Raw genomic sequence first — 24328 nt, 5'->3', positions numbered from 1 at the left:
GGATTATTTTCAAGGCTTAACAAATTATTATATTCGATATAAAATTAATATGATCACACACAATAACTGAAAAAATGATTATTATTATTTATACACAATATGTGCAGATATTGCTGAGGAATGAGAATAGGTCCATTCCTTCCATGCACTAGAGGTAATAATTAAAGTAGTTTGCACAGCTGCAAAGAATCCATTTCTCAACAAGAGAGGCACACAAATAATACTATTTTAGAATGTTTTCACCCACCCATCCCTGTCACATCAAAGAAATTTAAATATTTGACAACTAAACACTTATAAACATTCTTAAAAGACCATTAGAAAAGAAATTAAAAAAAAAAAGAAAAATAAATTATATTAAAAAAAAATCATAATTATAGCACAAAAATAAACACACAATTTAATATATGTGCAGTTGATACAATATACCATACAATGTACTAGAAGTTAAAAAACACAAGGAAAAAATAGAAATTGTTGCAAATACAAAAAGGTTTAAAAGTGATATGCTAAAATCCTAAAATAAAACCCTTAATGCAAAATTGAACAATAATTTTGAATTATTATTAATATTAATATCATACACTTGGTTCCTACTTGGATGGAACGCAGGGACGTGAGCACAACATATGTAATTTGACCAATCACGACGCGATGGATCATCCTAACTGTCGCTTGTGATTGGTCAACTCACTCACATTCTTGCGTTACATCCTAGTAGAAATAGCTTTTAGGCCTAAACCTATACTTTATGATTATTATTTAGGCTTTTTTTACTCTATTATGTTATTACATTCCTAACTAACTACAAGATTTCTGACACGTTATCATTTGTAATGAAACTTTCTAAAGTTGATTTAATAATGTTTGGAAGATTTGATTCAACAAAACCTTTTAATGATAATATCTTTAAAAATATAGTCTGTTTTTGTTTTGTTTTAAATGGAATTGAATAACTTCATTAAAACTGTAATTTGTAAAATGGCCTAAAAAAAGTCTGATATTTTAAATCGTTATTTTTCATATTTTTCAGGGACAACACATCTTTAAATACAGTACAAAAAAATTGTAGCCTAAATTGCATTTTACATTTACACAAGTCGGTTGGGTAAAAATAAGAATTTTAATAATATAAATATTGTTTAATTTAGTTTTGTTATTGGTATTGACAAACTTTTCTTAATCGTTAATTCTCAACAGAGTTTATTCAATAACGAACGAAGGCTTTTGAATTATTATAATTATTCCATTGTTTATCTTAACATATCATAATTCATAATTATTATCCTAACAGTATCTTCATTGCAGTACTTTGATTAATATGAATTAACAAACACTTTCCTGGTAGCTGCATAAATTATTTATAGTTGCTTTTAGCGATATGATACACATCCGTTGCTGTGATAGCAATCAAAGCAAGCCACATCAAGATCTGAACTTTAAATTTCAAACAAAGTCTAGTAGTTTATTTGATCAAAATAAAACAACGTAAATTTGAAAATTAGATTCTCCAGACTGTAATTAAAGACACTAGCCCTATGTCTCTTTGACCTAATTTAAGGTTACACACTACACACATATATTATATGGACCTATTGCGATATTTCTTCATCTTTAAACGGTTAAAAATGTGAAAATAAGTCGATTCTAATCATTTTAGCGGCCGGTTATAAATCCCAACATGCATTGCGCACGGATTGATATTTTCATATTGTGATGTATGTACCCACTTCAACCGATCGCGTGAAAAATAGCCAAATAAAAGAACCGTAAATTATCAGCAAAAATATCAGGTCTTCTCCAATTTATTTTATCGAATTCTCTGCCAAAAAAGGAAAGACAATTAATTTAGCAACTGGACGTCAGGCTAGGCCTATAGCTAGCGAGCAATGTTCGTACATTACCGCTCTTTACCAGCTAGGCCTACAAAACTAAGCCTAACTAAGCTAGGCCTACACGTCTACACAAGAGAACTTACGACCCGAGCTACTTATAGGTAGTGCATTGTTTTTCTCTTTCTATCACAATTAACCGTAGAACGCACATTTAAGAAAAGAAATGACCTGGTTTAATGTTTTTAAAAATAATAGTTATATATTATTTTTAGAAAACGTCAAAAATTGCAGGTCTAGTTTCTTTAATAGAAACATCAAGAACAAAGTACTGGAAATACAAATCTAGAACCATAAACAGTTGTATAGATATGGTATACAGATATATTGTTTGATTTTTAACATTTTGTTATTAAAACCAGTTTTTGTTTCTTCTTTATACTGTGTGAACTCTTCAATCAAGGACTGTTCTCCAAGAGGGCACACAGTAGCCTACTCACAGTGGCTGTGATGTACTAGTACACCGGGTAGCCTACTCACAGTGGCTGAGTGTGAACTAGTACACCGGGGTGACCCCCTACTCGTCTCGAAAGATGTACTAAGTTCTTTAAAGTGTACACAAGCATTTTTGTGTACATTTGACCTACAGTTTACAGTCCTTAACCGCACAAGACGACGGGAAGAAATATATATTTAGTAAATGTAATGAAGGTTTAAAATATTTTCTGCTATTAATTTGATATGTAAGCCAATAAAAAGCCTGCATTAAACTATAGAGAATAGAACACTATTCAGTAATAGAGGGGTTTTTTTGGATGGGGGCAGAGGTCACCATGATATCATCTCTGAATGAAGGGGTCACATACATATATAACATATACTAAATGTCTTTGTTGATTTAGTAGCACTGATCTCAATGGAAGCGTATTACAAATAAAACATATTAAAATAATTATAGGCTAAAATATTATGTATTTTTTATATGATATTAGAATATATTATAAGATGACTAAAACTAATGTTATCAATATGTTTTTTGTAAATTCATATTCAACACCATTATGAAACATGTTAATATTATTAATAATCATTGATCACACTGTTATAAAGTATATTAAATGTTCATACAGTACAACCTGTATTAATATGACAACTCCAGGACCAAACAAAAGTTTACCCTTAATACGGCCGTCATGTTAGCACACATATCGCTTCTAGTTCATTTTAATGGGAAATTATCTCCTAAATAGGTGATGTTACAAAGATTATTTTAAGCGGTTAATGTTACCCTTTATGAGATAGGAGTTCAGTATGTTACACTTTATGAGATAGGAGTTCAATATGTTATACTTTATGAGATAAGAGTTCAGTATGTTACCCCTAATATGAGATAGGAGTTCAGTATGTTACCCTTTATGAGATAGGAGTTCAGTATGTTACCCCTAATATGAGATAGGAGTTCAGTATGTCACCCTAATATGAGATAGGAGTTCAGTATGTTACCCATTATGAGATAGGAGTTCAGTATGTTACCCATTATGAGATAGGAGTTCAGTATGTTACCAGTATGTTATACTTTATTGGATAGAGTGCTATACCAAAGCCAGTATAGTGAATTAATTATAAACCAACTACAATACCCAACCAGTTGTCATGATTAAACTACAGTAAATACATTGATGATGATGTGATGTTTTCTATTCTATCTGATTCCATTAATATGAATTCTTCACCGTGACGTTATCAAAACTAATAAATCTCGTACATCATGCATGCCGAAAAACGAAACATTATAATTTTTCAAAACCCGAAGATGAGTAAGAGGTCCGTATGAATAGTGTGCATATGTGTGTCTACTTACCAGCTTGGGTGGCTGAGACTGGATTCCCTCCTTTAAGAATGTCAAAGGTAAATAAAACAGGTTTACTTGTAAGTGGAACTCATGCAGAATTTTACAAAAAATAACTAACATATGTTTATACATAGTGATGGATAACAGATGTAAGGTATACTAAATTACAAGAAGAACATAAAGAAAAATAATAATATTGAAACATGCAGTTGTAAAGAGTTTATAGTACTGTACATACAAATATATATAATTTGTTGCTAAGTGCTAAGTTTAATGTCATGGTTTATTTTATGTTTTTCTATTTTTGTGCCTGTGTGATAATTTGAATTAAAATAAAAATAAATAAATAAAAACAAATGGTGCAAGTTGTACATAAAATTTCTAGTATGTTGCTACAAATTAAGAAATAATATATAATTTATTTTTTTGTTTAGCAATCATGTATTTGACTACTGTAATTAGTTGCATCCAATAATGTTTTCAGCTTTCTTCTGTGGTGGGGCCTTGTGGGATATACTAAGTTTATTCAAATGGTATAGTGTTTTTATATAATTACGGCGATACGGGTTATCCAAAAAAGATAATATTAGCATTTGTAATTAGCCAAATATGGTAATAATGTTCATAATTAAATCCTACTTAGAATTTCACTGAACATTATTTTACATAATTTCTAATTTTTGTGTAATGTAAAAATTATAATATTTACACGTTTATTTTAGAACCATCAAATATAACATGCTTATTGAGACAAAATGGCTATGAACCATGCTGTTTACAATTGATACTGACAATATTGATCAAATACATTATTTTAAATATTTAGGGTCACATTTATATTTGTACTTATACATTCTTATTCAAAATACCTAATGGATTAAGAGATAATTAGCATATTTTAGAGGCCATACTGGAATGACCTTTGACCTTGACCCCAAAGACAAATCAAATATATTATTCTGAATCTTTGGGGTCATGTTTATATTTGTGTTCAATACATTCTTACACCAAATTCTTTATGGTTTAAGAGATAATTGGGATCAAAGTTGTAAAATGGCAGCCATTTTGATTTTATGCAAATTAGGTAATTTATAATGGGCAGATCAGGGTAGATTTTGGATATGATAATATCTACATATAGTTGAGCATATTTCAGCAAAAAAACAAACTGTTGCAATTTGTTTGACTGAAAAGTCTATTTCCACTCATCTAATATAGGTGATAATATTAATAAGATGATGGAAATATATTGGAGAACAATGACAATATTGGTGATAATATTAATAAGATGATGACAATGCAAAACAATGTCAATGATGATATTTGATGATAATGACAATGATGATGATGCTGAAGATGATGATAATGGTGATGATGATTAAGATGACAAAGGCGACGATAAAGACGATGGTGATGGTGATAAAGACGATGGTGATGGTGATGATAACGATGATGATCGTGATGTTGGTGATGACAATGATGGTGATGATGACGGCAACAATGATGGTAAGGATGATGACAATACTGATGATGATATAAATGACACTGTCATTATATTAATGACAATAAAAATGTCATTAACGATATGACATGACCAAAATGCTTGATGATGGACCTAATGATGCGGTTATATAATAAATGGACTCCCCTATCTTCATATTCTCCCAAATTATCTACAAACATTGTCACACACTAGATTAAAGAGTAAATTAGTTTTCAAACCATAATATTACTGTACCTCCTGTGATAAGCATTGAAAATAGGAAGAAAACAACATCTTGAAAAAACATATTAACAATTCAATAGTACATGATGTTTGTCGACTGTGTATAATTACAGCCAATCAACTTTCTTTGACTTGTTTCAATCAACCAGCCAATCAACTCTCTATCTTTCACTTGTTTCAAAATTAACTGCCTTGTCTATTTAGCCAATCAACTGTCTACAATGTTATCAACCAATCAACAGTCTATGATTTTGTGTTTCAATCGGCCAATCAACTGTCTTTAACTTTGTCACACAATTAGCTCTTCATACTTTTGTCAACCAATCAACTGTTTACGATTTTGTCGGACAACCAACCAACCAATAACAATTCAATACAGTATGTACAGATACAAAACATTAATCGCCAATCTTAGAACATTGACTTTCATAAATGCTGTAAAACGCTTAACAGTAGTACTAAAATATTCATTGTCGCTAGTTGTACGTTTTCTATCAAGTACTGAATCTGGCATGCTAGATAATCGAACATGTTAATAATTAAAATCTATCTGTATAACCGATTATATGATTCTACAGTAGAATTCAATTACCTTTGAAAACAATCATAGTTGATAGATTTGTAAAACTGACGTTCAATTCTAATATTCTAGTATATTACTTTTTTTTTTTTAATTAAATCTCACTTAGATAAAGAAGACCAAAAAATTCTGAATTATAAGTGAAAATAGCCAGATACATTTGTATACATTTAAAAGAAAAATAATTTTAACCCAAATCATTATTTTTCGATAATTTTAAAAGATTATTGGTGTAATTTTATTTTGTATTCCTAGGATAAATAATTAAGGTTTCAGTTTATTTTATTTTCTCTTTTGTTATTTTTACATTTAGTAATGTATTAAAGTAGATCAGGTCTTTGTACAAGAACACCTTTGTGGTGATACAAGCATTTGCGTGTTAAAATAAAGTATTTATTATTATTACTAGAACTACTGTAGACTTGTGATTTAATACACCTCGTCTGTATAGACTAAGTTTGGCCTGATATTAAGTTGAGTTTATTTATTTATTTTTAATTATATCAATTACTTAATTTGTGATTACATTTTGTTAGATAAATATTTATACAAGTTTAAAAGTTACAAATTTCTGTAAATTTATACCATAAAATTACATAAAAATATATAAATTGGAGTTTTCATTGAGGGTTCTGTTTCTTGACTCAGAACTTAAGTCCTGTCCACACTATCAAAATTGATGTCACAAAAAATCCATATATGGACATGATGATGTCATATCACTACCATATTTAAAGGACAACTTTACCGAGGACCATATTTTTACAACGTATTAGGGAAGTACATATGATTTCAGAAAAATCACGAGATTAAGGATATCGCCGCACACGCTCGCCGTACAGACTTTGCCTGAAAAATCATTACGTAAATTTTGCAATGCACCTGTGACGTCACAGCAATTTACGGCGACGGCTGTACGGCGAGCGCGTTCAGCAATATCCTTAATTCGCGATGGTTCTGAAATCATATGTACATCCCTAATACGTTGTTAAAATATGGTCCTCGGGAAAGTTGTCCTTTAAGCATCACTACCATATTTGAGCACATTACACTTTTTTTGTCAAACTAGTTTGATAGTGTAGACAGAGCTTAAGATGATATTTTACTAGATTTTTAGAGTGAATCGGGTATTAAATATGAAATGATGTTTTCTTTTTATTTATATCTTACCATATATTGTTGTCCTTGTGGCCATGTCGTTGTTGACGTTGTCTGTTGTGGGGCCCAATTAGCGCCACCTGTCTTCATATTCTTGGAAGGGTTTTTGGTCCATTGGTGATCGGCTCTGAAAATTATCAGTAAACATTTATTGTCCCCCAAAAGCATGAAAAATGAAGATTAATCAATTCAGACTTTGAATAGGTTATTTTGTAGTTTTAATTAAGTTAATCACTTCAATTGGGAAAAAGAACTCAAAAAATAATGTTTTCACTTATAAAATGACAAAACAAACAGTTAAATTCAACCAAAAACCATTTGACTATTTTTTGCATTAAATTAAATTTTTTCTGGTAAATACATTTTGTTTATGATCCAATTTTTGGTCAAAGTGAATAACTAATATGTGACATTAAAATAATAATAATATTCTACAAAATATGTTAAAAAATTATATTTTTAGGGGGACATTATATCTTTAAATAAATTAGGACATGATGTTTTATTTTTTTTTAAAACATAGATAGAAATGATTACAATGAACCAGCCAATGAAACATCTTTAATTTTGCCAACCAATCAAACATCATTAATTTTGTCAACCATGCGTCTATCTTTCATCTATAACTTTTTTGAACAACTAGCCAATAAACTCTCTTAAGTTTTGTCCTCTATTTGGCTCTTTACACCTTATTCAACCAATCAATTGTCTATTTAAATTTTGTCCATCTTTCAATCAACTATCTTTTACTTGTTTCAAGCTACCAGCCAATCAACTGCCTATTATTAAGCCAACCAATCAACTGTCTACCATTTTGTCCAGCAACCAAATAACCAATCAGATTTAAATCTGTATGTACAAACTTTAATTGTCAATCTCAATTCTCAATTTCTTATCAACGTTGAGAAACGATTACCACTAAAATATTCATTATTAGTAATTCTTTATGTTTTCCGTGAAATAAGTCATGCGTCATAATGAAACTAACATTGGATAGATAGAAAGAAATATAGCATAAGTCCTTGTAGACACAAAGTACAGTGAGATTGCTTGGATAGGATGAGGAGGGGGTGTGGGAGAAGATGGGGAAGGGAAGTTATAATATTAAGTCCTTATAGACACAAAGTACAGTGAGATTGCTTGGATAGGATGAGGAGGGGGTGTGGGAGAAGATGGGGAAGAGAAGTTATAATATTAAGTCCTTGTAGACACAAAGTACAGTGAGATTGCTTGGATAGGATGAGGAGGGGGTGTGGGAGAAGATGGGGAAGAGAAGTTATAATATTAAGTCCTTGTAGACACAAAGTACAGTGAGATTGCTTGGATAGGATGAGGAGGGGGTGTGGGAGAAGATGGGGAAGAGAAGTTATAATATTAAGTCCTTGTAGACACAAAGTACAGTGAGATTGCTTGGATAGGATGAGGAGGGGGTGTGGGAGAAGATGGGGAAGAGAAGTTATAATATTAAGTCCTTGTAGACACAAAGTACAGTGAGATTGCTTGGATAGGATGAGGAGGGGGTGTGGGAGAAGATGGGGAAGAGAAGTTATAATATTAAGTCCTTGTAGACACAAAGTACAGTGAGATTGCTTGGATAGGATGAGGAGGGGGTGTGGGAGAAGATGGGGAAGAGAAGTTATAATATTAAGTCCTTGTAGACACAAAGTACAGTGAGATTGCTTGGATAGGATGAGGAGGGGGTGTGGGAGAAGATGGGGAAGAGAAGTTATAATATTAAGTCCTTGTAGACACAAAGTACAGTGAGATTGCTTGGATAGGATGAGGAGGGGGTGTGGGAGAAGATGGGGAAGAGAAGTTATAATATTAAGTCCTTGTAGACACAAAGTACAGTGAGATTGCTTGGATAGGATGAGGAGGGGGTGTGGGAGAAGATGGGGAAGAGAAGTTATAATATTAAGTCCTTGTAGACACAAAGTACAGTGAGATTGCTTGGATAGGATGAGGAGGGGGTGTGGGAGAAGATGGGGAAGAGAAGTTATAATATTAAGTCCTTATAGACACAAAGTACAGTGAGATTGCTTGGATAGGATGAGGAGGGGGTGTGGGAGAAGATGGGGAAGAGAAGTTATAATATTAAGTCCTTGTAGACACAAAGTACAGTGAGATTGCTTGGATAGGATGAGGAGGGGGTGTGGGAGAAGATGGGGAAGAGAAGTTATAATATACATACATACAATACATATTTATTTTATTTTATTTCTAATTTTACATTTTTTTAAATTCAAATTTTTTTGTGCATTATTTGATTTTGTTTATCTTTATAAATTCTAATTTTAATTTAATTGTTTACAATCAGTGAGAATTGTTATATGTTTATTTCTTGTCATATTGTTTTTTGTGAGGGTCCCTAATGATCAGCTTTGGACCACCCTTGTAAAATATTGTTGAAATAAAACAAAAATAAGTGTAGAGTATACACACATTTCTAAGAGGTAAGTAAATATCTGAATTTGAAATTAAGAGTCAAAGGTCATATATAATTACTTTTTCGGTGTTCCTCCTTTCATATTTAGATTAGTGGCTAGATGTGCCAATGTGCTATCAATATCCTTGCTTGTTCCATTTGAAACAAGATTTTCTGCGGGGGGTGTTGGTTCTATTCTCTTGTTCATCGGCTGCATAACCTCTCCGAGTAATTCAGCTCCGCCTGAAATTTATCAATATGAAATCATTTTTTATTTTGTTAATTATTATATTAGTTTTCTGACAGCATTCTACTTATTAAAACAAAGTGTTCGTAATAATAGTAATAATATTCATATATTAAACTTTAAACTGCAAGCAAACAGGTTTATCTTGGAAACAATAACAAGAGAGGGCAGCACATACATAGTACATTAGATTGAGACAAGGAGGATTAAAGATAATCATATACTATTATCTCTAATACACAACGTAAATTGATTTTGCATGCCTGGGAAATTAAACACGAGACAAGATCTTGAAATGGTTAGAAGGTTTTGACAATTATACTGCCCTCACACAGGCTTAACTTGGGTAAATCAAACAAGAGAGGGCAGCACATACATAGTAAATTTGAGATAGAGGATTAAAGATAATCATAATGTAATGATTTTGCATGCCTGGGAAATTAAACATGAGACAAGATCTTGAAATGGTTAGAAGGTTTTGACAATTATACTGCCCTCACACAGGCTTACCTTGGATAAATCAAACAAGAGAGGGCAGCACATGCATAGTACATTATTGTAAATAATCTCTAATGTAAATTGATTATGCAGGCCTGGCAAATTAATAACGCATGACATTCTTAATAGAACATTCTGAACACAATAAACACTAAATGAATTAAAAATGTTATTAACAATTGTTAAAATTCAACAAAATATAAGACAACATGGCAGAAATTAAAATTTGTATTGGATTCAATGTAAGAAATGATACATTTGTGTAAATACTTTATTTGTCACTCATGTCACACATAAAATAAACAATAAAATGTGACAAAAAAGATCAAAATCAATCAGCTTTTGCAACTCGAGTTTTGGCCTTTAAAGTAAAATGCAATTGTTTGGCAATACAGTAACATCATTAGTTTAAGTAATAATTTTTTGTTTAGAATGACCCGTTCTTTGAATTGCTTTAAAAAAAAAAATATCTCATTTTAAAGTTGAACTTGAATTAAAAAAAAAAATGTTAGTGAATGAAAAATTTGTATTAATAAATAATATGAACTATTATGAAACAAAAGGGCAGGGCTTCGATCTGTTTCTAGAATTTCGGAATGACCTTTTCCCCTTTGCTATATCCGTTCTTCAAGTTAGTATCCTAATTCTAGATTGTACCACTACTTCTAGATTGCACCCCTTCTTTGGGTATTAATACCCATTGCATGAACCTACCTGACGTTTTGGTAGATGCCGTACCAAAGGCTTGATCAAAGTTAGCCCCTACTTGAGTTTGCATGACCCCTAACAATGAATGGCAAAATGAAGGAAAAAATGCACAGTGATACAAAACAATAACAAGCATACGACACTTACTTGGGGTCAAAGGTCATCTGAAAAATGTTGGATACTCATGCTGGTTTGTAGGTTAATTTCTTATCAATTATAATGAAATGATTACTGCAGTAATTTGGTGTTTACTTCAGTAGTTATTTCATTATAACTAATTGGAAGTTGACGTTTAGAAATGTTTTTTCTTGGAATTATTTTGTACATAAAAATATTATGTTAATATATACAGTTATTGACGTGAGGGTTTGGTTCTACAGATTCCTAAGCATTCTATATTATAACAAAAATAGTAGAAACACAAGATGCCAGGGGTGATGCCACGGGCATTCCAGGGTGCCTTGCACACTGTCATTCCAGGGGAAATTCCAAGGTACCAGGGTGTCACGCACACTATCATCCCAGGGGAAATTTCAAGGTACCAGGGTGTCACGCACACTGTCATTCCAGAGGAAATTCCAAGGTACCAGGGTGTCACGCACACTGTTATCCCAGGGTAAATTCCAAGGTACCAGGGTGTCACGCACACTGTCATCCCAGGGTAAATTCCAAGGTACCAGGGTGTCACGCACACTATCATCCCAGGGGAAATTCCAAGGTACCAGGGTGTCACGCACACTGTCATCCCAGGGGAAATTTCAAGGTACCAGGGTGTCACGCACACTGTCATTCCAGAGGAAATTCCAAGGTACCAGGGTGTCACGCACACTGTCATCCCAGAGGAAATTTCAAGGTACCAGGGTGTCACGCACACTATCATCCCAGGGTAAATTCCAAGGTACCAGGGTGTCACGCACACTGTCATCCCAGGGGAAATTCCAAGGTACCTGGGTGTCACGCACACTGTCATGCCAGGGGAAATTCCAGAGGGTACCAGAATTTAAACACTGTCCTTAACATTTCTGGGAGATAACAATACCTGCCGAAATGTATCAACGCATTCCCGTTCCTTGCCATCAGGCAAATGGTCATCATGTCATGCGTATTACGGTCGATTCATGTATTTTGTGTTTCTATTATTATTTGGTACAAACTATTACAAATTAAGAGCAATGAGACAATTCTGAACTAAGCAATGATTTGATAACTCAAATACCTACCTGTATTATTGTTATTAAATTTGATTTGAATTATTTGAGTTTAAATAGAAACTTAAGCCTGTTTTACTTAAAATCAATAAGTTCACTGGCACATGGCATTGGCAGGACTAAATTTTCCGTTAATTTGTCAATATCAATTTAAATTGTAATTTTTAAAATCCTGATGTTGGAGACAGACGAAATATGTTGGATCTTTAACAGAGACATTTTGAAGTTTGTTCGTTACACACATTTTTACTTATGCGTGCATTTATACACAGGGGGTTATCAAAATGAACCGAATTGTATAATGATCATCAATTGCTAGATGGATCAACCTCATTAAATATATTAAAAATCTCTTGGGATGAGATGAAGGGGGTGGGATGAGAAAAATAAGATGTGACCATTTTGTGGATTAAAAAAAACTCAATTTCCCGCTTAAGAAATCATGATACTGTTCTGCATACTATGTCGATATTAAATTCAACCAATTGGAACATTTTATCAGCAGCATATTGACTTTAAAGAAACTAGGCTTTATAAAACATTAGTATTGATTAGTACCAAATTGTTATGTTAGTCTAAATACAAAGTGATAAATTGTTAAAAAAGCTAGACTTTTAATAGTTATTTGCAGCGTGCAACCTTTATTACCTGTTTGAATTGGCCTAGAACTATAAGCTGTTAAGCCTGGATCGATGAGGCTATTGGTTGAAGGTGAAGGAGAGTTAGTTGGTGGCAGCATGCCTGAAAATTATAATGACAAAGTAATAATTCTTCTTATTAAATATTGTATAGCAGCCTGTGAAAAATTAGCACCTTTGTTAATTAGCATTAAGCTGTGTTTACACTATCAAACTATGTGACAAAAAAATATGACGTGCCCATATATGGACATGATGATGTCAATTGTCATATCACTACCATATTTGAGCATATCACTACCATATTTGGGCACATCACACTTTTTTTGTCAAACTAGTTTGATAGTATAGACAGAGCTTAAGAGGAATTAAATCATTATTTAAATATATAATAATAATCTAATAAATAAAATATAATATGTATATTTTCATGATTATACAGTGTGTACGGGATAAAAATATATTAAAGTATACAGTAATTCATTAAAAAAAAAAATATAATTAAACTTTCGATTAAAATTAGATACTGTATATTTATACAAACACATATTTACATAAATAACTGAAATTGTAGGGAAAATATGGTAAATAAATACAACAAAGTCTTAACATGCGTTATCATTTGAACAGTTGATAGACAATTACCACCATGCTACATATTCATATCTAAACTTTGTGTAAGGTGTAAAAAAAAAGATTTTTTTTAAATAGAGTTTGTATTTATTTCAGATCCCCTTGCATGATTGTGCTTCTATTAGACAAAATGGATGGATCACCCTCATAAAAAAAAAAACATGATCTGTGTGTCCCAGGCAGGTAGAGAATTGTAGGGGTTAGGTTGTCAATAAGTTAAAGCTAGGTTTGAAAAAAATTAAGTACGTTCAGATATCCAGAGGAATTCTGGAGTGCCTATGGTGAAATTAGGCTTTTCAGCTATCCAGTTTGGGTGGTTTGAGAAGTTAAAATTGGGCCGAGTAGAACTCACTAATATTGGTGTTCTCCATAAAGTTGTGCATAGAAATCGAAAAATATTTGCATGACATTTGTGTACAGAATATTGAAGATATCCAAACAATTATATTTAAATTTTATTTATCTTCAACCGCTGTCTTTTTAAATTAATATATTCTCTTTCAATCATTCTGTCCGACTCATTTTATAACTAAACAGTACATCCACTTGAAATAAAGTACTGTGGAGAAAATTCAAAACAATGAGAAAAAAATAAAAGATATATCAAGAATTTAGACATTGAAAAAAAACCCATGGAAAATGGTAGTGGTTAATAGCTTCCAGACACAGTACATTCTAAATGCATACATCATCCAAACACAAGAGGGAGAAGTCACGACAAACATCCAAGCACAAGAGGGAGAAGTCATGACAAACATCCAAACACAAGAGGGAGGAGTCATGACAAACATCCAAACACAAGAGGGAGGAGTCATGACAAACATTCAAACACAAGAGGGAGGAGTCACAACAACATCCAAACACAGGAGGAATGGGTCATGACAGATGTCAAAAAAGTACCAGATCTTGTTTGGCGAGTAGGTGTTCCGCTAGGGGACACGGAGGGTGAACTGAAGAAAGCTTCCAGATCAGCGACGGCATTACCGCCAGATTCTAAGCCACCCTCTGGTTCTAGGATGCTTGGAGTCCAGCTGTGGCGTTCATAGCCACGTGACGGCGATCCTATGCTGGGTTTTGCTGTGTTAGTAAACGGGTTGGTTGGTGCCAAGCCTAGAGAATAGAAGCCTCATATCTAACAGGGCCATTTAGCTTCATCTTTTAACAATTGAATTATTTTTAGTTATAAAAATAATCATACATATTTACATTGTGAGATCACTAAAGAAGTTATTTTTGGGGTGGGACACAAACCTAATATCTCAAATAACAGGTGTGGAATCATACCTTCAGATCATTAAGGATCTAGGTCAAGATTATTACCTATATACTTTGAAATTTGGTCAACATAATTATATATATATATGGCCTTATATAGCAAAACACTATATGCTGACAATGTAAGAAACAAAATAACTGCATTTCTTATAATTTTGATCACAACATTAACATATGAACATTTAATTCAATAAAGTAAAAAAAAAAAAAATTACAAGTGCTTTAAATACGTTTAATGTGCGAAACATTGAAAGATTGAAAATACAAAAGAAAGAGCAAAGTAATAAACAGGTATGCTATACTTTGTGTATTATCACCGCCAAGAAAGCTATCAACGATGCTGGCAGGAGCAGATGCGCTATTTCCCACGTTGTCATCGAATGGCGAACGAGGGCGTGGTACTTTCAAAGCACGACCGACTATCCACAGAATCAAAACAAGTGAAGCATGTAAAGACAAAGTGTAAGTGTAAAGCCAAACAAGTGTCCGAATAAAGAGAACGAGAAAAAGAAAACATTACTAATAACAATGTATAGCTATGAAAAACATTTTCAGTATTTTAAAAAATGAAATAGTATTCATACATTGCAGTAACAATAAAATAACAAAAATAAAATATACAGTAATAGTAAAACACAATAATGAGGAGTTGCATAAACGTTATATAATCAGTAGCCAATCACAATTGATTTGCTAATTATCAACTCCTTTCATCCAGTTAGCAATATTTTTGACAACTGACAATATTTGGTTCAATCTAGTTTAGGTTGGCTTAAACTGGTTCAATCTAGTTTAGGTTGGTTTAAGCTGGTTCAATCTACTTTAGGTTTGCTTAAGATGGTTCAATCTAGTTTAGGTTGGCTTAAGCTGGTTCAATCTAGTTTAGGTTGGCTTAAGATGGTTCAATCTAGTTTAGGTTGGCTTAAGCTGGTTCAATCTAATTTAGGTTGGTTTAAGCTGGTTCAATATAGTTTAGGTTTGCTTAAGATGGTTCAATCTAGTTTAGGTTGGCTTAAGATGGTTCAATCTAGTTTAGGTTGGTTTAAGCTGGGTTCAATCTAGTTTAGGTTGGCTTAAGATGGTTCAATCTAGTTTAGGTTGGTTTAAGCTGGGTTCAATCTAGTTTAGGTTGGCTTAAGATGGTTCAATCTAGTTTAGGTTGGCTTAAGCTGGTTTAATCTAGTTTAGGTTGGCTTAAGATGGTTCAATCTAGTTTAGGTTGGTTTAAGCTGGTTCAATCTAGTTTAGGTTTGCTTAAGATGGTTCAATCTAGTTTAGGTTGGCTTAAGCTGGTTCAATCTAGTTTAGGTTGGCTTAAGATGGTTCAATCTAGTTTAGGTTGGCTTAAGCTGGTTCAATCTAGTTTAGGTTTGCTTAAGATGGTTCAATCTAGTTTAGGTTGGTTTAAGCTGGTTCAATCTAGTTTAGGTTGGCTTAAGATGGTTCAATCTAGTTTAGGTTGGCTTAAGCTGGTTCAATCTAGTTTAGGTTGGCTTAAGATGGTTCAATCTAGTTTAGGTTGGCTTAAGCTGGTTCAATCTAGTTTAGGTTGTTCAAGCTGGCTCAATCTAGTATTATATCCGGCGAAAAAAACAAAACAAGGCCGTTCTGCACACAAACTATGGTTTTGTTTTATACGCACACAGGCATTTAGGCACAACAAACCAGTCATTAAACTTTCGATGCATGAACGTACTGGAAATTGGAATGAACTATACTCATTAGATTAGTTTTCGTTACTCACAGAATTCAGTTTGATAAAATTCTTTAGGAATATATAGACATTTTTAAATCTGTTTATATATGCTGTTAATATATGAATATTTATGGTTGATGAGTATTGGAAATGGATTTATTAACCTACAGTTTAGCGTGATGCGCTTGGCACAAACCCGTTTAATTTTCTGTAATAATATTATTAAAGCAAAGTAAATGATTAAAGCCAGTCTACACTATCAAACTTTATGTGCCCATACATGGACATGATGATGTCATATCTACCATAATCGAGCACATCACACTTTTTTTGTGATACAAGTTTAATAGTGTAGACAGAGCCTAAGAATAAATGCGAGTGTATGTAAAGCGAAGCATTATCATGCAAGTATCATGTGATTACAAGCGCTGATCTGATTTGTCTTACCGTTCGGTGAGCTCCAAGGGGAGCCGCTCGGCATGCCAGGGTGCATCATTTGTGACTGCGCCTGCAATGTAGCCTGGACGACAGCCATTGGATTCGGTGTTAAGCCCATGAGATCTTCTGACGGTTTACTCGTCGGCTGTGGTTGTGATGAATCTAAAACATGAATGGCTGATTTTATGGATGATATTCATGACGTATGTAAAGCATTTGAAAGAGCACATGAGATTTGACTTGATAATTGGCAGAAGATTGAGCAGAAAAATAAAACATAAGCACTAAAGATTGAGATGACAATTATTTTGGTACTGGACCTGTGCCAGGATTTGAACCCCAGATTCTGGTAAGCAAGCATGTTCACCACTAAAGCATGTCACTATGAGAATGGTTGGAGCATGAAATTGAAATGTAAACATATTTTATTTCTTTCTGTCTCCTTAAGTTTTGGAAAAGATTGTGGAAAAAAAATGTCAATAACAAAAGAAAGGGATTTTTTGTCCGAAAGTCAAAATCACATTGTAGTTTCCTAGAATAGAATAACACACTGTGGGTACTGAACATGGTACACGCATATGTTGTTTTCGTTTTGTTTTTGATAATTGAAGTCAAAAAACAACCATCTCCTGGCCCTTTATTTTAGAAAATAGCGCTTATTGCCAATAATTAATATATTATAAGTTGATATATTATCTAGTGGCAGATCCAGGATTATGGAATAGGGGGAAGGGAGACCCCAGGGCCTAAAGATGGCAAATTTTAGGTGCCGAACTAAAATTAGTATCCTATCTTTTTCATTACAATTAGCAAAATTTAGAGGGCCCCCTCCACCACCTTGGATCAGCATATGCTTATTCACTGAGACAAATTGCCTTCTAAACTTTCTGCCATTTTTATTTACACACATTCACTTTTCTGGACCAGAAAATGTTAATATATTTCAAAGACTTACTCGTTGTGGCAACACTAAATAAATCTTGACTAGGAGGAGCGGTGACTGGAGCGGTCACAGCCTGTGGTGGCGCTGATGTATTTGTAAACGGAGAGGTCACAGCCTGCGGTGCTGATGTGTTTGTAAACGGAGAGGTCACAGCCTGTGGTGGCGCTGTGTTTGTAAACGGATTGTTACTTGTTGGTGCTGCACTCAACTCAGATACTGGAGGAGATGTATGGGTTTGCTGTGGATAATAGTTAATATTATGTTAATTAAAATATATCATAATAATAATTATATGATTTTTGTTTTCATTTTTTGTTCATATAGACCATTCCGTCATTTAACTCTCATTATACTCTCCATTTCACGAATACAAACATTTATTATGTTAATAATAAATAATAATAATTTATATAGCGCACATATCCACTAAAAGTGCTCAAGGTGCTAAAGATTTAAAGATTGTCCCCTGAAAAAACATTTTTAAAAAATAACTTATACACAAGTTGTTTTTTTGGTAAATTAACACTCATGACCATAACTTAGAATTTTAAGTCCAGGATGGGGCTTATGACCGCATCTCATTTGTGATGTTCTTACCATCTTCATGGATGCAAGCCTTAATTGTTCTTCTTCTAACGCTTGCTTCTTTTCTTCAGGATCAATGTTTGCTAGATTTGATGTGAATGCACTCACTGCTGTAGCAATAGTGGCTGGCCTACGAGAAAACAAGACGGATTCATTGCGATGGAACTTTAAGCTCTACACTATCAAACTAGTTTGACAAAAAAAGTGTGACGTGCCCAAATATGGTAGTGACATGCCCAAATCTGGTAGTGATATTACATCATCAGGTCCATATATGGGCACATCACATTTTCCTGCCATATAAAGTTTGATAGTGTGGACAGAGCTTTAGTAAAACAAGGGCAACTATTCTAATAAGGTCTACACAGGTTCCAACTTGGAACAATAAAATATTGGGATACTTAATACAAAACACTAAATCATAATTGATGGCGTCACCAAAAAATTGTTTTGCCTTTAGTTAACCTCGTAAACGGTTTGTAGTCTTTAACATGAGACAGGAGAAAATTTTGTCTGGCGGTTATTGAGAGACTGGGAGGTCTGTTTTGCATTATGACAAAGGTGCTATTTTATCTTAGTGTGAGTTATTCTAATAGGTGCTTTACGCTTTATACAAACTTGTCACTATATTCAAATAGGGTCTACATCCCCCCACCCCCCTCTTCCAAAAAAAAAATCTTGTAACAATGACAGGATCTTAAATGAACCAGAACACTGAGGTACCCCTATTCTTTCCATCTTTAAGTGGAGAGCCAGATTTGTACACTGTATCCCAACCTAATGTTTAGTCCTTATTCAATTTCAATTTATAAAGCTCTGTCTACACTATCAAACTTTATGTGACAAAAACATGTGATGTGCCCATATAAGGACATGATGGTGTCGTATCACCACCATATTTGAGCATATCATTACCATATTTGGACACATCACACTTTTTTTGTCAAACTAGTTTGATAGTGTAGACAGAGCTTAAGACAATTAAGAGCCTCAAAACTGTGCCTGTGCCATAATCAGCTTGGCCTCCAGCATACAACCTTATTTACTGTATGTTTGCTATTCGCATCATGTGGATGCTAATGATGATATACCAATTTATGTCGTTTTACAAAGCTTACTGTTCATTTAAATTAATACTGTCAAAACAAATACTGAAAACTAATGGTTGATTTATATCATTAATTACAGAGTATGCTTAGAATAGAGAACATTACTTACTTTACCCATTGCGTTTTTTTTCTAGACTCCATAGACTGAACATGTTGTTTTAACGCATCGAGAAGACTGCTTGGAGCCTAAGAATACAAAATGTGAAAATCAATATTTTAATTACACACAGATTTTTACCCGCAATATAAAAAGCTTTTACGAATATAATTATAAAATCTGCATAATCATGTGTTTAGAATATTTTTCTTTAAATGCAATTGAAGCATTTTTGTTGAAATTTAATTTGAAAATTGAATGTTATTGTGATTTTCTTCGTAATGAATCATTATTTACTATTGTGAGGTATAACAATGTTATAAATACACACAGATTGTTCTAGTATTCGGAGTTAAAATGAATTGAAGTCAAACAATCCAAAAATGCTTAATAAATTATAATAATGTACAAGTTTTACTTTTGTTATAATATAATGATTATTGTAATTAAATACTACCATTATTATATTATTATTATTATTTATATTATTGTTATTACAATAATCATAAACGCAGTACCCGCTGCTTTCTTGGGGATTGAATCCAACCATAGCTCGGTGGTATTCTAGAGGTACAGTATGAACGCTAGTGATTTTAAAGTTGTGGGTTAAGTCCTGCCCGAGAATTACATTTTTTCGCAAGTGTTCTCAATGAACAGCTAAAAGGTAGACTACTGTATAGCCTCTAGTTATTGCCTTTTTATGATTTTGTCCTCCAGTCAAAGTAAAGGATTGATTTCTTTTAACAAATAAACTTTTAAACTTATAATATGTGAAGTTATGGTTGGTTTATCATCAATTATCAATCTATTACTGTATATAGCAATTAGTAATATTACTTTTCTAAAGTATAGAACTAAATACATGCAAAATTATATAAATATTAACTAATATCAAAAAACTGAAAATAAAATAATATTTTAAATTAAGAATGTAAATATTGTTAGAGAATGATTGGTTAACATGTTGGTGAATATGTGACAACATTGAAATGGCACTGGCAGATATCGGACTTGCTAATTAGTATGAAAAGCAACCCATCTGACGAGCCCATCTGACGAGCCCATCTGACGAGCCTTTGTAATTTTATAAAGACTTATAATTGATTTCTAAAAACAAATTAATAAAAAATACACAATATTAAAAAAACAGATTAATCTGGTTTAATTATTCACACTTAATTTATGTTTTTTCCACATCCACCTAAAAAAACCAACAAAAAACTCCAATCCTGAATCTTTACTATTATTATTCCTTAAGCTCTGTCTACACTATCAAACTTTAGGTGACAACAGAATGATGTCACATGCCCATATGGACATGATCATGTCGTATCACTATCATATCTGGGTACATCACATAGTGTAGACAGAGCTTTAAACTAATCTTCAGACAATTTACACTCACAAAAATGAAAAATGCACATATAAAATTAAAGAAATGTTATTAACAAATTCCAAAATATCCCAATAAACACACAATCAGATTTTGATAAAATCTCAAAATGTTAATCAGAAATTATATTGTGCATGCATACCCAATCTATTCTAAATTATAATTCAGAAATTCTTTGAAAAATAAGTTAATTCTTGTTGATTAAAGATGATGTTTTGTGGTGATGACCGATTTAAACAAACCAATGGAACTATTATAAACATGATGAATGCTAGTGGCAACAATGACGACAACAATGAAAAAAATACACAGCCCAACATTTTTCTTAAAAGTATTTTTCATTTGAAATGACCGTCATTTTTTCAAATTTCCACTTGATCAAATCATATTTTAATTTATAAGAGGGTAAGGACAAAAGGTTAAAAATCGTAAAACACAAAGTTAAAACATAATTATAATTACCGAATTAAATAAAAGGGTTAGTTAAAAATAGTTTATGAAACCATTTTAAAAGTTATGTTAATTGGTATATTAGTAGTATTTTACCATGGCAACCAGTTAAAAAGGTTATACTGTATAAAAATAAAGATTTGAATTATAGTTTTGTTTTGGTTGTACCAGATAGAGAAGCAATCTAAAAGCCAAAGATATTTAAATTAATTTAACTAAAACAACGCAAAGAAATTGCATGTATTAAAAAAAACGGAAATATGATACAACGCAACAAAAAAAAACTTTATTAAAACTAATATTTTGTGCCGTAAATATTGAGTATATTGCATGTAACTATTAACATAAATTATCTATGGTGCATTTACAGTTGTATGAGAAATTATTCTCTACCTGTAGAAGATCGGTCAGCCATTGCAAACCACTTTCTAAGCTGAGAGCCTATTGGAAAAAGGTCAAATTTTATCAATGGAATACGTCATAGGGGAAGAAGCTAATTAAATAGACCTGATTTGTTGATTACATTGCATCAATTAGTATGCATGAATGATTTTTGAAGTTAACCTGATTCTCCGAAAGAAATATTACTACTAATTGTAGTGTACTGTACGTCAATCTATTAATTTGTTGACGTACAGTATGCTAAAATGATAAATCAAAACTGCTGGTTGTATTGATTTGAATTGATAATAGGATTGATCATGATGATAATTATAATGATGATAATCAATATGAAGATGATAATAATCAATATAACTGATAATAACACGATGATCATCAATATGTTAATAACAAATATGATTATTTAATGAAGACAATAATCAATGATGATTTAATATTTAAAACATGATAATAACAATATGATGATAATGATTCAAGATGATGATCAATATGATGATGATGATGATCAATATGATGATGATGATGATCAATATGATGATGATGATGATGATCAATATGATTATGATCAATATGATGATGATCAATATGATGATTGTAATCAACATGATGATGATGATGAATATGATTATGAATATGATGATGATCAATGTGATGAATATGATGATAATTACAATATGATGGTAATCAATATGATGATGATCAATATGATTATAATCAATATGATGATTGTAATCAATATAATGATAATCAATATGATGATGATTGTAAGCAATATGATGATTTGAAAGCAATATGATGATTTTTAATCAATATGATGATCAATATGATGATGATCAATACGATTATAATCAATATGATGATGATGATTGTAATAAATATGACAATAAAGATGATAATGGTAATCATGCCATGATGATCCTGAAGAGTAAATGCTACAGCAATAATTATCTCTCTCAAAAATTGTAAATACTGATAGTAAATACTATTAAAACAATTTTTTTAAACAAATTTAAATAACTTAAGATTATAATTTATCTTTGAAGGGAGACGGAGGAAGAAATTCCTTTTAAACATTTCTAATTTCTTACAAAATTTTACTCTCTCATAGAAAAGAATGTTTAACCTATGGATAAAAAAAATCTTAATTTATACAAGAAAAATATTTTTGATGCCTTTCTACCTGGTACAACCTTACAAAAACATTGAAAAGTTTTGTTCAAAAACAAGGTAACTCCTGTTGCAAACTACTGACAACAAAATATAAAAATCATCAAAACCGTAGGGCACTAATCAGTATGGAATAATTACAAAAAGTACTTAATTTGACCATATAGGTCTGACCAAATAAGGGCATGACCATCAATAACAATTATATGCAATAATGTGAATAACATTTGGAAATATAAGATTGAAAAATTTAAACAGATTTTAATTTCTGTGCTAAATAAACTTTGTTTTTTAAACAAATTTTTCACAATTGCTATAAATAATAAATATTTTTTTCTAGCTGAAATATGCAAAAAAATGTATGCGAGAATTATACATCTTGGAAATATAAATATATTATTATTACAACTTTGATTTTTTTGGTCAAATACTTTGGTATTTAATGAATGAAAAAAAGGTTTTATATCCGATATGGTAATTATCCCTTGTTTTTGCTCAAAAGTCTTTCCTGGCCAGATTTCTATAGTGAGTTTATAGCAAGGAAGAGTATGATAATACAATATTTACTCTTCCCTGGTTCATGTAGTAACCACATATAAATAATAAGAAAGGCAGCCAATGCATTAGTCAAGTCTTGAGCATTGCAAGCTAGGAATAGAGAAACTCACATTTTCAAAACTGATGGGAAGTTGCCTAAACTGGAATAAAATTTAAACAAAATATAACAGATAATAGTTTAGTTGCGACTTATTTTGTAAATTAATCTATTTAATACAATAACAAACACTGACAACTTCTTTACTACAGGTATGATTGAAATATAAATTTCAACCATAAAAAAAAAACAAAAACATATAAGAAAGAGTCTTGATACAAATTTCTTAATTAACTAAATCTACCAATTAACTAAATCTACCAATTAACGAAGTACTGTTAAGGTGAGACAGGTGGTTACTTCCCAGAGGTCGCTATCTTGATGTATAAGCTAAACCTTGGCTCCAGCAAACAATAAAATCTTTTAATACATCCATAGTATTTTTTAAGATTTGATTAAAGGATCATGTCAAAATCATTGTACTGCAGTTACTGCAGCAACTAAAATGAGTGTACTGCAATAACATTTGATCATACTTTGTTGTAATGTACAGTAAAAGTTTATAACGTCAGTTAATACTACTATAAACAGTGTGTATAATATAAATAATATTGCTAAAAATAAGGTTTAAAAAGTAAACAAGATGTGGTTTACTGCAGCAACTACAGTAGAA

The 24328-nt window shown here is 32.0% G+C and overlaps 1 protein-coding gene across 1 annotated transcript in view; it reads right to left on the bottom strand.

Moving 5' to 3' along the window:
• Positions 1-24328, bottom strand: part of LOC140054100 (phosphatidylinositol-binding clathrin assembly protein-like) — a 44278-nt gene that overhangs the window by 4471 nt on the left and 15479 nt on the right. Inside the window, exons 11-22 of the mRNA XM_072098969.1 lie at positions 21885-21932; positions 19661-19737; positions 18455-18572; positions 17870-18095; positions 16924-17076; positions 15083-15199; positions 14406-14615; positions 12883-12975; positions 11033-11101; positions 9654-9816; positions 7161-7275; positions 3694-3723 (exon numbers count right to left, since the gene is read on the bottom strand). Coding sequence (XP_071955070.1) covers positions 3694-3723; positions 7161-7275; positions 9654-9816; positions 11033-11101; positions 12883-12975; positions 14406-14615; positions 15083-15199; positions 16924-17076; positions 17870-18095; positions 18455-18572; positions 19661-19737; positions 21885-21932 — 1419 coding nt within the window. The remainder of the gene's footprint in view (positions 1-3693; positions 3724-7160; positions 7276-9653; positions 9817-11032; positions 11102-12882; positions 12976-14405; positions 14616-15082; positions 15200-16923; positions 17077-17869; positions 18096-18454; positions 18573-19660; positions 19738-21884; positions 21933-24328) is intronic.

Source organism: Antedon mediterranea, chromosome 7 (assembly GCF_964355755.1).
Source record: "Antedon mediterranea chromosome 7, ecAntMedi1.1, whole genome shotgun sequence".
Classification (NCBI taxonomy): Eukaryota; Metazoa; Echinodermata; class Crinoidea; order Comatulida; family Antedonidae; genus Antedon; species Antedon mediterranea.
This window is presented reverse-complemented; position numbering and strand designations above follow the sequence as displayed.